General features: G+C 49.1%; 4 protein-coding genes across 4 annotated transcripts; all 4 read right to left on the reverse strand.

Moving 5' to 3' along the window:
* Window positions 1-289: 289 nt before the first annotated feature.
* On the reverse strand, window positions 290-3,486 carry RhiXN_05686 (Fungal specific transcription factor domain; the record flags this gene model as incomplete). Its single annotated transcript, XM_043325502.1, has 12 exons — window positions 290-740; window positions 952-1,148; window positions 1,201-1,540; window positions 1,852-1,902; window positions 1,953-2,143; window positions 2,196-2,206; window positions 2,271-2,372; window positions 2,426-2,452; window positions 2,500-3,073; window positions 3,120-3,296; window positions 3,344-3,352; window positions 3,433-3,486. The coding sequence occupies 12 exons, from the start codon at window positions 3,484-3,486 to the stop codon at window positions 290-292; spliced, it is 2,184 nt and encodes a 727-aa protein (XP_043180934.1).
* Window positions 3,487-5,566: 2,080 nt separating this feature from the next.
* On the reverse strand, window positions 5,567-10,392 carry RhiXN_05687 (Transposon Ty3-I Gag-Pol polyprotein; the record flags this gene model as incomplete). The annotated part of the gene is made up of 2 exons (XM_043325503.1): window positions 5,567-6,118; window positions 6,175-10,392. 2 exons carry the CDS (start codon window positions 10,390-10,392, stop codon window positions 5,567-5,569), a joined length of 4,770 nt encoding a protein of 1,589 aa, XP_043180935.1.
* Window positions 10,393-10,578: 186 nt separating this feature from the next.
* Window positions 10,579-12,225, reverse strand: RhiXN_05688 (Zinc finger, CCHC-type; the record flags this gene model as incomplete). Its single annotated transcript, XM_043325504.1, has 1 exon — window positions 10,579-12,225. The coding sequence occupies one exon, from the start codon at window positions 12,223-12,225 to the stop codon at window positions 10,579-10,581; it is 1,647 nt and encodes a 548-aa protein (XP_043180936.1).
* Window positions 12,226-12,269: 44 nt separating this feature from the next.
* Window positions 12,270-13,607, reverse strand: RhiXN_05689 (uncharacterized protein; the record flags this gene model as incomplete). Its single annotated transcript, XM_043325505.1, has 1 exon — window positions 12,270-13,607. One exon carries the CDS (start codon window positions 13,605-13,607, stop codon window positions 12,270-12,272), a length of 1,338 nt encoding a protein of 445 aa, XP_043180937.1.
* Window positions 13,608-15,193: the final 1,586 nt, after the last annotated feature.

A 15,193-nucleotide genomic window follows, 5' to 3' on the forward strand; every position in this document is an offset into this window, starting at 1 on the left:
GCGCAGAGCGCAAATGTACACGACGAAGGAAGGCGGGCGAGCAGAAGAGGAGTGTGATAAATTCCAAGGTGAGACCACATGTTTAGCCAAACCGCCCGAGTTGTCATGCGCACGAATAAGTTAGAATATGTCACTTGAATATTATTTATACACGGTGTGAGCTGATACTATTTGATAAAGCTACAAGCTTGTGGGGCAGCATTGGTCCTACAGACTCCGCGATGGAATAAATAGCGATATGTATCAAACATAAATCTTGCAGAAAACGATAGCGTATATAGATTCGGTCCTAATCAAACAAAGAGGAACTCCACATATCTTCGTCAGACCCCTGTTGAGTAGGATGGGGTGCAGAGTAAGAAGATGTAGAACTAGTCGGTGTATCCGAGAAGGAAACCATGTCGTATGCCCGGGTTTCCCCGTCTACCTGTGCACTCCCCTCCTCTCCGAGATTCCTTCTGATCGTTGGATGGCCAAGGTCGTGATTCTGAGGGACCAGGCCCTGCAAGCCCAGCCCCATCGAGCTTGGAACCATTCCCCGAGTGGTAGTCATATCAGAATTCGGCTCGGTTGGTTGCGTATCTTGAATTCTGTTCGTTAAATTGATCCTACCAGGAGCCTCCATTCCAGTGGAATCCCAGACGTGGACGAACTGATGGAACGTCGGTGACATGTCTGCGCCTGCTGAGTTGGTCCCACCTACTGGAATAGACCAATTTGAGGTGAAGGGCTGTAGTGTGCTAGGTAATTCAATGCGATTTAGTATCGAATTCACGCGAAATTGAGGGAAATAGTACTAAAAGGGAGGAGATACAGCGAAGGTCCAGAGTACCTGATCGATGACACTGGGTGCACGGCAGATTCATCCCGAATTATGTTTGGATGTACTTATTTGAAATGGAAAAGCCGAGAGGAATAACCGAAATATCAAAAATGGAACTCGAGACTCACGTGTTTGCTCCGGCTGCGTTTAGACACCCTTCCAAGCGAGTAGCCAGTTGTTCGGCCCACGGCCAAGTTACCGAAGTCCCTTTTAACGCACGCAAACAGGCGTGGCCAGCCTCGATTGCAGTTGCTCTTTTCTTCGTCGCTGCAAAAGGTACAGTTGCGGCCTCTTTCATTAGAACGAGACCACACTCGTAAATCATCTGTCATAGGCAGAGGTTAATTAAAGCACTTGTATGCCACTATCCGACTTACATAAATCATGTTCCTAGGAAAGAACCTCATTCCATGTTGCTCCTCGAACATTTGGAGAAGTTGCACAATCTTATGCGTCGCCCGATCCACCATTTTGATACTCAGATCGTGAATTGGGTCATTTCCCCCACCTTGGTTTGGTACATCTCCCATCGTGTTAGGCCCTTTCCCCTTGTCGTCTTCACTTGTAGTAGGCCGATGGTAGAGCGGCTGGTGCAAGCAGACTAGTAAAAACCAATAACAGATGTGCAGAGTAATTATGTGCGGGAGAGGCGAAGTAGATCGAGCCCATACGAGTAGCTCTCGTGGCAAGTTATTGAACCATGTATCAAGTTGAAGACTGTAGCAGGAAAGACACAATTTCAATCAGATGGCGTAGGATTAAAGATCGATAAATCAGGATATCCATGCAGGAATGTAAATACCAAATGAAATACATATTACCCGCCGGGGAGCCAGCCACGTGGAGTGAGGAATGGGCAATACCCAGTTGAAGTGGCAAGAGTGGTTAGCCACAAACAGGTTGTACAATTAGTGAGCGTAAAATGGGAGATTGATTAACAGGTCGTAGATTGATGTATATCAGGTAAATGAAATAAGCAAACGATCAACCGTCAGTGTTTGATATTCTCATGGGGCTCAACCACTTACTGCAGGTTGATTACCGCGCGCTCGTCTTGGCCTTCTTGGTCCTTTGTGTGTCTGTCTTATAATCAGCATATCATATATTGTTAAATATTTTATTAACTTACAGAAACTCAATAATCCTAGTTGATATAACCATAAGTTTGCAACTATCGAAAAATGTTTTAGTAGTTAATCTTGGTGGAAATCCAACAAGCCCATTCGACCAAGGTTGATTATCCGAGTCTCCGTCAATTGATGGAAGGCTCACACCAAGGTGGGGAACTGGTACATCGTGTTCCTGGTTGAATTCTAGCGCCTATTTCAATGCGTTAGCGAATGTGTTTCTATACATCGACAAGATAATTTACCATGATTTTATCTATCAAGCAAGGGCATGATGTGTTAGTTTACCATGATTACGCTACGTGAGATTTATGCCCGACCTTGACAAAAGGCTGACCAGAAATGCCAATCACGCTCAACCACTTCGGAATGGGCTGTAGAACCCTCATTAATCCAAGATTCGTGATCGCCTACGAGAATTACTACAAACCAATGAGATGTTCAATTCACCTGCTAGAATCTACAACGAACTCACGAGATCGAGCAGCGCGAATGCTCATACCTAGAAGATATTAACACAGTGTAGGGCGGGACGGATGGGCGACGTACCCATATACATAAACCCCGAACTACGCTGCCCGATACCACAATGATACTCTCCTAACAATGCAAGCGCCCTAACCAATGCCATGACAGGCCTCTCGAATTCATAATCTAGCCATTGTTTTGCGTATTGAGCAAATTTAGCGCGAAAAGAGGGTGATCGAATCTCAGGGTTGTCAGAGAAAGCACAGGCATAAGCGAGCAAAGCACAGTGAAGCATAGGAGTGTAATGTTGAAGGCGCAACGGGTTGCTGACCGCAGATGACTCGGATGTAAGGGCGTAAAGCATATCATGCAGAAAGGCCTCAGGAAGCATGCAGTGCAGCCATGCAACTCCGTATTGAAAGCAGCGTAAAAGAATGGTGTCATGTTCAAGGCGAGTTAAATGAGGCAACTGGGGAAGGTAACGGTTCCACTGGCAGGCGACGCTTAGATGTACATCCTTGGATTGCTCATTGGCCGGGATGCTTGAATCTATGTCGAAGATATACCTGTACATAACGGTCATTGTAAGCTGAGCGTTCGGTGCCTCCGGACGCTCGCGCTCGAAGCTCGACGGCTCTGCTGGTTCAGATGGAAACTGGAAGACTTCAGCCTATCACTGCCGTATGTTTGAAGGGACTTACCGTTGACGCGTTCACAACTGGGGTAGAGGGCTCGGCGTCACTATCAGCAGACGACGTTACGGGCCGTCCCTTCAATTGTGCTAGTTCGGCTTCGAGTGATTGTATCTTGGCGTGCAGACTTTCGACAAGCTGCTTCGTTGCTGGGCGTCGTGCATCGTTTTCTATACTCCACGAACACTGGTGTCGATGTCAGTCGCCAGTATCCTTTTGACAGAGATTCTCACCTCTCGCCCCTGTAGTATAGTTAGCAGAGGATTAAACAGGTGAAAGTGAAAACATACATAAAATACACATGTACCACACGAGGGCTGACCGCCGTCGCACTTGCACCGCCGCCGTCGGCATTCATTGCAAGCACGAGAGACATATTGACCTCTTCGCTTTGATGAGGCGCCACTCATGACCGACTACAATCTGCAGTGGTCGATGGGTTGTGGGCTGACAAATTGTGGCCAACATCAAACCCCATTCCTTACTATTCCCGACGGCTTATATGCATGACCTATGACGTTATGACGTAATCTTCAATTCCCGAGGTGCGCTCAGATATAACCCAAATTGGACCATTTAGAGGCATTGTTTGAGGCAGGAGGGAGACACTTCGGCCACAAGCCAAGTGGCGTCTCAAAATACATTATTTTTAAGACCCTTCATGCTACTTGAGGACAGCTCTCGATAGGCTTTTGTTGGTTTGATCATCAGTCGTGATACCAAGGTTATTCATTTGATAGACTCAAATCTTGGTGCCGAAGCTATGTATCCCATCTGGAGGTCTATAAAATCAAATGCTATGTTACTTTTATGACACAGTATGAGGTTGAGAATTTGTTACTAAGTGAAGTATCGCAGTGCTTTTTGGTACCGGCGTTTCGGTGGTGAAGCTCCATCTCAGCCTCAGCGATTATTAGGATGACTGCGATAATAAAGACGAGACTTAGCCATGGTATTCAAGCTCAGCCACGTTGCCAAACCCTCACGTTTGATAACTTCCGTCATCTACTCTACCACGCATTTGTATCGCGGTTGGATGCGCATAGTCGGAGGTTCTCAGTCATAGGCTTGGTTTGTGGTTGCGCCCCTGGTATTCAAATTCTATAGTCCTGTTAGCTGGGAAAGGTGTCAATGAAACATAATGAGCCAATTGGGTCACCTTTCGGGAGTATCCTATTCTGCCCACCTCAAAACAAGCAAACCGTAGACCATGAATCAAAAGTTGAGGCCAATCATTGTACCCGTAGGAGTTGAGCAAGTTACACATTACAGCAAAACCGGTTGGCGCGTGTTCTTCGTTTGCAAATTTGCAAATGTGTTCCGCTCGAATTCCGGATGGTGCTCTGGGGACCTGGAGATTTGAGTAGAGTAGGCAGACGGGATATAGACTATGGGACCGAGACAAAGTCTGATACGGAAATTTACTCGTCTACAGAATCAATTTAAATTACCATCAATTACCATCAAATATTTAATTTATGGCGTGTGGCTTGGTTGTCTTGAAGTCGACCGAATAGCTTAGTAGCTCAAAAAGAAGATAGGCCCCTTGTATTCCATCCACGCTCTTTCGGCTAGCCAGGATGTATGACCTGAGCTCCAGACACGAGATCACAAACGTATTAATAGTTTAGGGGGACTATTCTGGATTCTGCCCTGTCGATTGCCGTGTCTACAGCATGGGTAAATTCCAGACGGGTATGCCTCAACAGCGGAGTTTAATGAGGGAGCGGAACTGAACGTGACTGAATCTATTTCCATTGAGATTATCCCTGCCACTGATAGTATTTCTATATCACCGAAGATACAAGCAAGAGAATGCTTGCATGAGCGTTCCCGTCCGGAAGAAACTTAAAGGCAAACAGGGAGAGAAGAAAGAAGTTTCAAGGAAACAGGAAATCAATACAGACATAATCACAATTTGTGTCTTTACATATATTTTTAGTACTCGTATGCCTCGGTTCTCATGCGAACTGCGAACTACCCCATGAAATCTGCCGGAGCTCCTGAGACGATGGTTCTCAAGAACCACAGATGCCGAGATTATTATGAGTATCCCATTTAAGTTTCCCAAGTATTTTGGATCCACGTGTAAGGTTTCACTTATCGTCCACTACTGTAAATACGAACGTCGATGGCGACCGTGTCGCCGAGGTAATGACAATCCGTAAAACACTCGATTGTTGTGGTTGAAAGTAAAGACCGTTATCAGAAGATCCCCCCCCGGGACCTTATAAGGTCAACGGGGTTCGTACATGAGTAAGCGGAATAAACCAAACGAGAGTATATAGTTAGAAATCAGATACAAACAATAGAGAAGAGTGACAGGTGGGCCGAGGTGTTAGGTCGGGTGAGCATAGCCGACTCGATTATGTAAGGGGTTCGCATATAGTAGAGTAAATATACGAATATCAGGCATTCCTTACACTCGCCCTCCAGGTGGCATATAGCCACCTTATTCACTTCCTTCCCTTTCCTCCGTCGGTTCGCTCTCCTCCTTTTCCGTCGTTTTGATCAGATCCTCGACGCGTAGAAGATCGCTTGAGTTCAAGCTTCCTTGGGGAGATGCAAGGTTGTTCAGGCTTGATGGTCTTGAGTCCCTTGTCGGCGTCCCGCATCTCGATGTCTGGCCCAAGGTTGGTCCACTTGGCAACGTGGTCAGTGGCATTGCGGACATCTGGGTCGTCTCGGTCGCCAACGATGGCCGGCTCGGCTCCTGCGTCGCTACCAGGTGAGGGCTTGTCCTCGTCCTCTCCGATGCTGGATTCGGGAGCCTCGACAGTACGTAGTGTCTCAAAGTTGCCTTGTTCCCCCTGACCGTCGCCCAGTGCTCCTCGATCCCCAGTATGAGGTCGTTGATCGCCCTCTCCGTCGACTCTGGCATCTGGGGCATGGGATACGCCCTCCTGATCAGCTCCTGGGGGTAGTTTGCGTCCCCGATCCTGGGTTTGTCTTCTATCCTTAGTGCTCAAAGCGCGATACGGGACATGTCTTCCATGATGTCCCACTCCCTGTCTATGACCCGCTGGTGAGTCCTCTTCACGCGTTTGCTTAGAGTCGTGGTTACTGATATGACGTTCTCGACCAAGAGAATCGCCAGCGATACCTTCCTTGCCAGTTCGTTGACTTGCCGTCCAATCGTCCCCGCCTGGGTCGGTTCCGTCGCTGGTCTCCTTGGATGATTCGCCGGTCCCCTCTCGACCGGATCCGGTAGGGTCGTAGGGACTGGATCGGGTACGCGCTCGTTTTCTTCCCATTTGCGTTCTTCGTCCGTGCTCGGTTGAGGTACTTCTTCCTTGTACGGTGGATCCCTCGCTAGACCAGGAGGCCGACGTGCTTCTGGTAGGTGATCGGCCGCGATTCCTAGCATTAAGTCGAGTGCGTTGCCGTTTAAGGCGTCTTCCTGTAGATGACCCTTGGTAAGTCCGCTCTCTTGGTTGTGCACGCAATGGCCCATTGGTACTGACGCCAATAATACCTTCGTACAGGTCCATCTGACCTCTCCCGACATGCAGGGACCTGGCCATGTTTGGCCTCCCGAACCGTCCTTGCCTTCCCCTTTGGGGGAGTGGGGCGTTTCTTGCCCTAACGGTTTCGAGGCTGGTCTGGGCCACTGTGTTGAGCAGCCGTAGTAAGCCTGCATCGACTTGTTTGTTGGGTCCTGGGTCGTACGCTGGTGGTGCATCCCGCCGTCGTTCTCGGTCGCGACTGCGGCGTCTTCGCCGGCCGTGGTACATTTTGTAGATAGAGTCAAGTGTGATAATAAAGGATCTAGTCTTAGGCAGTGAGATATGGTGCTGATGACCGGTTGGGGTTCCCATATTGCTTCCTTAAGTACCCTTACGCTTGCGCATTCAAGGGTTTCAGACCCACTATCACTAAGTTCATCGTACGGTACTTCCCCGTCTTCTTTCCACGGTAGCTCTTTAGTGCGGCTGATCCCTAAGGCTTCGAAATATTGTCTTAGGGCCTCAAGGTGCCGTACCACGCGGTATGATTCCCAGGTACGGTCTCCCGATTGCCATACTATCTCAAACATTGCGTTATTCCCCTTGCCGCGATGTCCGCCTATCCGCTCAACCGCCCATTCATCATCATTGGCTTCTAAGGAGGCTATCTGCTTGTAGTTCCTTCCCGGGAAGCAACAATCCTCATATGGTACATGTGGTTTCAGTAGCAACGCGTGGAATATTGGCTTTATTCCTCTTCGCTTCAAGTCGTCGGGCAACTCTACGTGGTAAGTGGCCCCTTCCTTGACCACACCGTCTATTCTTACTGGCCCGATCCATTGCGCCAATAGCTTGTGTGGTTTCCCCAGCGGCACTCTCATGTTCTTGGTACTAACATATACTAAGTCGTCGGTCTTAAACGGTGAAGGTCTTCTATGCCTGTTAGCTTCGACCATCTGACTTATTCGCAAACCAATGATGGTATTGTGTGCTATCATTAGTGCGTATTTGATGTTGCGGGCCGCGTTGCGTACCCCGTACATGTCAGTATTGGTTCGCACTAATATTGGACGTGGGGTTCGTCCGTAATTCAGTGCAAATGGACTGAACCCGGTGGTCTCCAATCTAGCCGAGTTTACTGCAAACTCAATACTAGGTAATTTGGTTGCCCAGTCTCTCAACGCTGGGTTTATGCACACGCGTATCAGTGCCAGTATCGTGCGTATGAGTCTTTCGGTCTGCCCGTCCGTCTGTGGGTGGAACGCCAACGACAGTCTCAGTTCGGTACCTAATAGTTCATAGAGCGTCTTCCAGAAGATTGATGTAAATAACTTGTCTCTATTGCTAATGATGATCTTGGGTACCCCGTGCAGCCTAAAGACGTTCGCGTGAAATACCTCGGCCATGTCGCGGGCCGTGTAGTCCAACCTTGTTGGTATCAAGTGCGCCATGCACGTAAGGTGGTCGATTACCACGCATACCATGTCAAATTTACCCAGTAGGGTCGCGGATTCCGTTAATGGTCCCAGGAAATCAACGCCAATCTGTGCCCACGGGTATTTGGGTACCGGTAATGGTTTCAGCAGCCCATACGGTTTCTGAGTCGACTTCTTGGATGATGCGCAAGACACGCATGCTGCACAGAATTTCTCCACGTCTTTAGCCATATTTTTCCAATATAGACTTTCCCTCATATATGCGTATGTCTTCTTGTATCCTAGGTGTGACACTATCAAGTGCGCGTGTGATATCAGTAATGTCCTTATGTGCCATTCCCCAACCGTGGTGTCTGGGACGCATAGGTACGTCCTACCGTGTTCTGTGAAATATAGTAAATTGTTGCGTAGCTTGAATTGAGCGAAACGCGATGGTTCATTCACTATTCTTGCGTAATCCTTGTCACTCTGGTAGCCGTTTGCTATTGCCTCATTCACGTCTAACTCTTTTACCAGCGTTGTAATCTGTTGGTGATCTGAGCGGTCCAACGGGTCCCACTTGTCCCGTTTGTTGTCTGCCTGACTCCCGCCCTCCAGCTCAACGCTTGCTGGTGAGGTCTCTTCTCTTTCGTTGGGTTCAGTTTCTCTCAGATCTCTTTCCGCATTTTGTTCCCCGACAAATTCATCACGTATGTCGGGGTTCCAATCTTCTTTCACGCGCTTGCTTCCCCGGTTACGCGGTGCCCTGGTCCCTTGCCCCGCTCTTCCCGGTATTTCTGGGTCGTAACAAACCGGTGCCATTCTCTTGCGCTCCGGGTTTCGTCTGACACCTGCCGACGTGGTCTGGCTCTCACTCGCCACCTTGGCCGCCATTCTGGTTACTACTGGTCGGGTCACTGATTGGTTACGCGCGCGTGCGTCCCGTATGCTGTCTTCCTCCTCGTAGTCTGGTACAAACTCGCTCTCCGCACGCTCTGTGCCTTTCCTATCCTCACTATACATTTGCGATAGGGCGTCCGCAAGGACGTTTTTTGATCCCTCAATGTATTTAATTGTGCAATTGAACTGACTCAGTTTCTCTGACATTCGTATTTGTCGCGGGTTAAGATCCTTCTGAGTCTGTAGGTACTCCAGTGCCTTGTGATCGCTGAGTATTGTAAACTCTACCCCATGTAGTAACGGTCCAAATTTATCCAATGAACACACCACAGCTAACGCTTCCCGGTCCGTGACTGAGTAGTTCTGTTGAGCTGTGGTGAACTTGGCGGACCAGAACGCGGCTACTTGCGCCGTTTGCCACTCTTTGCCTTGGCTTACTAGTCCGCTCGCCCCTGTCAAGCTAGCGTCTGTAATTAGGTATATGGGTGACTCGTTCTTGCCGTATTTGAGCGCCACGCAATGTCTATCACGGAATTCTTCCACCAGTTTAATCGTGTCACGGAAGGCACGTTCCTCGGTGCCTCCCCATCTGAATGGTGTGTTGCCACTCGCTCTCTTAGCCAACGGCGCCATTGGTATGCGAATACCTGGACAGTTTGGTGCTAGGTATCCAACCGCACCTAAAAAGCTAGCTAATTGTTCTTTTGATTCAGGCGTCTTCCACTTGGACACCGAGTCGACTTTATGCAGGTCCATTCTGATCCCCTTCTTGTCGACTATATGCCCCAGTATACGCAATTCTTCTGCGAAGAACTGCATCTTACTCGGACTCAGGAAGAGTCTCTTGCGCTTGAGCACCCCCAATATGGTACAAATATGTTTAACGTGTTCTTCTATTGTATCTGAGAATATCACTATGTTGTCTAGGTACACAAACATAAATACTCCTATATACGGCGCAAAAATATGGTTCATCAGCGCTTGGTATGTCGCGCCCGCGTTACAGTCCCCTTGCTGCATTACGTGACTAACCATAGTCCCCATAGGCGTGTGGAACAACGTCTTATGCACGTCTTCGGGTACCACCCAAATTTGCTCGTAAGCGTCCTTCCCGTCCAGTAGCGTTTGATACTTATGCCTACTGACTTTGGCAAGGATATCTTTGGGTAACGGCAATGGTGATGCCATTTTCACCGTATTTGCATTTTGTTCACGTTTGTCTAACACGGTACGTAGCTCGATACTTCCGTCTTTCTTCTTGGGTATGAATAGCATCGGTATCGCGTTTGAGCCAGTACTATGCTTCCAACGTCCCAATCCCAAGTATTCCCTCGCCTTTGACTCAAATTGTCCTTTAAGCGCTTTGGGACATCTCGAGGGTCTAAAGCGGTACGTTCTCTGCTCATCCACCAGAGGTATTTGGTGGTTTATTGCTCGGAACGGCGGCAGGGGCGTATTTCCGTCCTGAGGTTTGCACACGCTCATCGCCTCACTTCTGAGCATGTTACGTAGTTCCGCCATTTGCAGCCCCACAATGTCTGCGGACAACAAGTTAATCTGTATAACCTGCTCCCCGTCGAGTGGTAGGGATTTTGTAGAACCAATGTATACCCCGTATGGGTTGAAACTTAGTTGTACGCTATGTTGGAAAAGGAATGGTGTTCCCAATATCAAGTCGTAGTTGTCTAAATTCCCCACATCGAAATCTCAATACTCATCAATTCCTTGGTACTCTATTCTAGCTTTTACACCATAATGTAGCGTCCCTCGCAACCCTGCCATTGCCAACTGTACTTGCAGTGGTTTTGTGAGTTTCACTTTCGGTAACCTGAGTTGGTCAACGATTGTCGTGGATACTATGTCAGTTTGGCATCCCGAGTCTAGCAGTACGCGAACAGACTTGCCTTCAAGCTTGGCTTCAACTATCAGCGTGTTCGGGACCTTCCTCGTGTGGTCCTTAACCTTGATAGCGTTTCGCTCGACATGTTTCGGCCCCGGCTCTTTGTTCTTCCGCCCGACGCCCACTGCGTTGATCTCGATTTTTTCCTTCAGCCTGGTGAGTTTGTCTAGCTCTTTGAGCATGACCAACAACACCCTGACCTTGCTCTCGGGGCGTACTTTAACCGCGTTTGCGTTGACATGCAACGGTTTGGCCTTGTGGAACTTTGGGCAATCCTTGGACAGGTGACCCAATTGTTTGCATTCAAAACAGAGCCCAGCCGCCCTCAATTCGGCTTTCTTCTTGTTGGTAAGCTTTCTTCGCTGGTTCTCCTGTCCGTCGCGGCCTTTTGCCTGTCCGCCGCGCATGTATTTGTTCGGGCGCTTGTTCTGCCGGTTACCGTTACTGTTACTGTTGTATCCAGTCCCTTTGTTATCGCCGCAGTTTCCGCCGCTTCGATTGTCCCCTGGGTTCTTGTAATTAGAAGCACGGTCATGCTTTCGCAAAGGACTACGCGATTGGTTCCTTCTTGATCCCGATTTGTCATTTCCCGATTTCTCAATTGACCGTTTGTACTTGTGCGCGCGCTCTATGTCCAGCGCTGTTTCTCGCAATGTTTCGCATGTAGTCGCTTCCGGTCTCATGCCTTTGAGTGCCCATCCCACTTTAATATATTGGGCTGCACCGTCCCAAACTCTCAGCACATGTTGGTGGTCTGTGACTTCCCGTAAGCGTCTTTGTAAGCGAGCCAATTCGGCAAAATAGTCTTGCACGCCCAAATCTCCCTGCTTCTTTTCATTATACAACTTCCTCATGTCGTCCTTGAAATCTGGTGGGAAGCAGTAGTCATATAGTCCAACATATATCGATTCCATTGAGTAGCTTCCGGGGTCCGGTGCAACGTTCAACATGTACCAAGACGCGGCCTTGTTGTCCAGGAATCGGCTGACAGTGAGCACTGCCTTGCTGTTGCTCAATCTAGTATCACTGACGTATAGGTCGTAACTGAATATGAACATATCCAGCTTGTCAATGTCCGCTTCGCCCTTATACGTCTTGGGTGACTGTGCCTTGTATCCTGATTGCGCTTGCGTGACCACCTTTTGCTCAAGTTTCTTGTTTTGCTTCTTGAGCTTTGCGACTAATTCCTCCAGCCGTCTATTCCTCCGACGGTTATCATCGCGCGATCGTGCCAACAATTTGGTCCAGCTTGAGTCGGACGAGTCGGCTGTTTCAGATCCACTATCTGATGAATCTGGAGGTCCCCCACCTCCATACCTGCTTGTATGCGTGGATTCAGTCTCATCGCTATCCGTCTCTGACGACTCGGATGATTCAGATGGTGACGGGGGCCTTCTCTCGGTCGACCGCTCCCGTCGTCGTTCCTCGCGTCTGGGTTCACTGGCCTTCCCCATATCCGTTTGGGTTGTCTTACTAGACTTCCTAGCCGGGGTTGATTCTATGATACCCTCCAGGTATCCCCCGCCCTGTATGCGTTTGGCGTGCTTTGGGGGTCTGTTCGTTGTACGTGACGCTCCCGCGTCCCTTCTAGGTCATCCAATGCGGCTCCCAGGCTAGGACGTTTCCTCTTCTTGCCTTTAGCCTTAGCCTTTGCCTTTCCCTTACTCTTGTGTGACCTGGTGTGACTTGTTGTCGTGTCCTCTGACCCGCTATCGACTTCCTCAATTGTAACGCGCGGTTGTCTCGATGGTCCAGCCCCCCTCGTCTGACTGTGAGTGCTTTCTGACCTTTCGGAGCTCCTCAGGTTCCGGAGTACTGATGCATACTCCTCATCATCAAATGCGTACTCATCCGCCAGCTCGTATATCAGCGCGTTTACTTCGACGCTTCCGTTTCCGCTTTCAGCTTCGGTACAATCTCCTTCACTCGTGGGTATGTAATCCGATCGTGACCAGTTAGGATTAACCCAGTCGCTAACGTCTGGTAGTTCCTCAACGTTGCCTGGGCCCCCGTCGTCGCCATTGGCTCGGCGTACCTCTTTGTCCCAGGTGAGGCCCTCATGATTAGCCGTAGACTTGGATTCGGTGCTGACACTGATGTCCAGCTCTTTTTCCTTGCCTTTACCCTTAGACTTACGGCGGGTACGCTTGCGCTTACTATTCTTGGAAGGTGTCTCGCTTTCCTTCTCATCAATAACTATATATTGCGCTAACACGGGCTTGCCGTCATCATCCAGGACGATGCTCTCATTTAGTACACGGCTCGTCCTAGCCGTTACGAATATCTCGTCGTCCAATTCCCTCCTACTTTCCGCGCCTATGTTGGGGGTCGTAGGGACTTCCGAAGTTGCTCGCTGGTCGTCAGCATATGCGGGAGCGCTTGTCTGCTCGACCGACGCTCGCTCGACGAGTTCGACGCTCTGTTCTGAGGTCGCTTCCCTGTTCATGGGGGCATCCGCTTCTCGGCGGGTCTCTTTAATCGGCAACGGCCAGCTCAACACCTTCCGGATAGGTGGGGCTCGTTGCGTGAGGGCCACATAGGCCGAGGGAGATAACTTGACTCCCTCGGTGTCGGCGAAGGCTATTCCCTGGCGCTTCCCGACACCCAGCACTACCATGCGCTCGCCAGGCTCTCTTGCGCCTTGGGGCATGGTGCCAAAGGTGAGCTGTACTCTTCTCGCTGGTACAATCGCTTGCTCATCAGTGGTCTTGTTCGACGTCTCGGGTTCCACGCGGTTGGCTGTTTTCGGAGCCATGCGTTTATCGGCCCGCCTCTTGGGGGCGGTAGGAACCTTGGATGCGTCGTAGTTGCGTCCGCTGCGCAACCTCCTGCTCATGTTCAGTACGTACTATTCTCTGTGATCGATCAGCAATTGAAGAAATTAAAATAAAGTAAAATGGGACAGTGTAACGGAGGCCAACCCGTCACTCTGTCGTTCGAAGTTCGTCGAGTATAAACTCGATACGAGTGTTGCAATTAGTATGTCAAAAAATGTAAGGTTTCACTTATCGTCCACTACTGTAAATACGAACGTCGATGGCGACCGTGTCGCCGAGGTAATGACAATCCGTAAAACACTCGATTGTTGTGGTTGAAAGTAAAGACCGTTATCAGAAGATCCCCCCCCGGGACCTTATAAGGTCAACGGGGTTCGTACATGAGTAAGCGGAATAAACCAAACGAGAGTATATAGTTAGAAATCAGATACAAACAATAGAGAAGAGTGACAGGTGGGCCGAGGTGTTAGGTCGGGTGAGCATAGCCGACTCGATTATGTAAGGGGTTCGCATATAGTAGAGTAAATATACGAATATCAGGCATTCCTTACACCACGAAGTCTAGTGGATTTTATAAAGCACTATCGCGCCGGAATTTTTGCGCCGGCATGTGTATATTTATCTACAGAACCTCGGCTCTCATTTTACACACTGGATGCATATGCGAGTAATGGTCAATATTGTTGAGAATATAGTTCGCTGGACAAATTCAAGGATTTTCTACTTCAAGCACTTAAATTATTCGACCACCTATACACTTAAACTGGGAGGTTATTTCCACTGTCCAACCTTTTCGGTGCCTCAAGAGAGAAGTGCATGAATTGAACTATCCGGTATGTAGAATATTCAACTTGGCTCCGGTTTCGGGCGAGTAGACCTATACGGACATCGAATTGGCCTATAGTTTCCGCTAATTCCTAAGCTCTCTCACCTATGTATATATATAAATGATTGGCGCTGAGATGCAAGCCCTGAATCTCAAGCAGGGCTGGACGCCCTGCTCGTATGCATATGTGGAGTGCCGTTCACATGATTACACTGCTTTTAAATGAGAGGGTGAGGGTAGCACTGGACAAATAGCTTCCATATCCTTGATGAAAACTAGGGAAGCCTTATCCAACATGTTTATACTGAAACTGGTAGGAATACAAAACATGGACTCAGCCGGAGCTGAGGTGCGGGTTGATCACCGTTGTGCTGTAACAAGGTCCTGATATTTGGTATGTTGGTAAAAATGACATTCTGCACTAACACAAAAGCTTTGACGACGCATGAGCTTAGTAAACTTATGAAGAGTTTGATTTGAAACGAATAGTTAGGCAAGGGTGTGTTTCGAAGTTTGTGGAGAACCACAATCCCGGACTTGGCCGCAGGGTTCACAAGGCCGCCCGTCCCACCTATTTTACCTCTACTGTATCACGGGCTCCGTTTGAGCACGTATTCTTCCTTTCGTCCCACCCATTACTCCTGGGGCGACAAGGTCATCCACATTTCCTGTACTTTATCTTTTCTCACCCACCACCCCCCATTCCTGCCGTCGCGGATGGCCACCCGACCCGCGAATTTGACTCGCGTCTCGGTGTCCCAGTTCTCACCTCCCCATTCCGCGCAAGATTTCTCACCGATGCTAGCTCGGAGCGACATT

This window comes from Rhizoctonia solani, chromosome 6 (assembly GCF_016906535.1).
Source record: "Rhizoctonia solani chromosome 6, complete sequence".
In the NCBI taxonomy this organism is placed as follows: domain Eukaryota; kingdom Fungi; phylum Basidiomycota; class Agaricomycetes; order Cantharellales; family Ceratobasidiaceae; genus Rhizoctonia; species Rhizoctonia solani.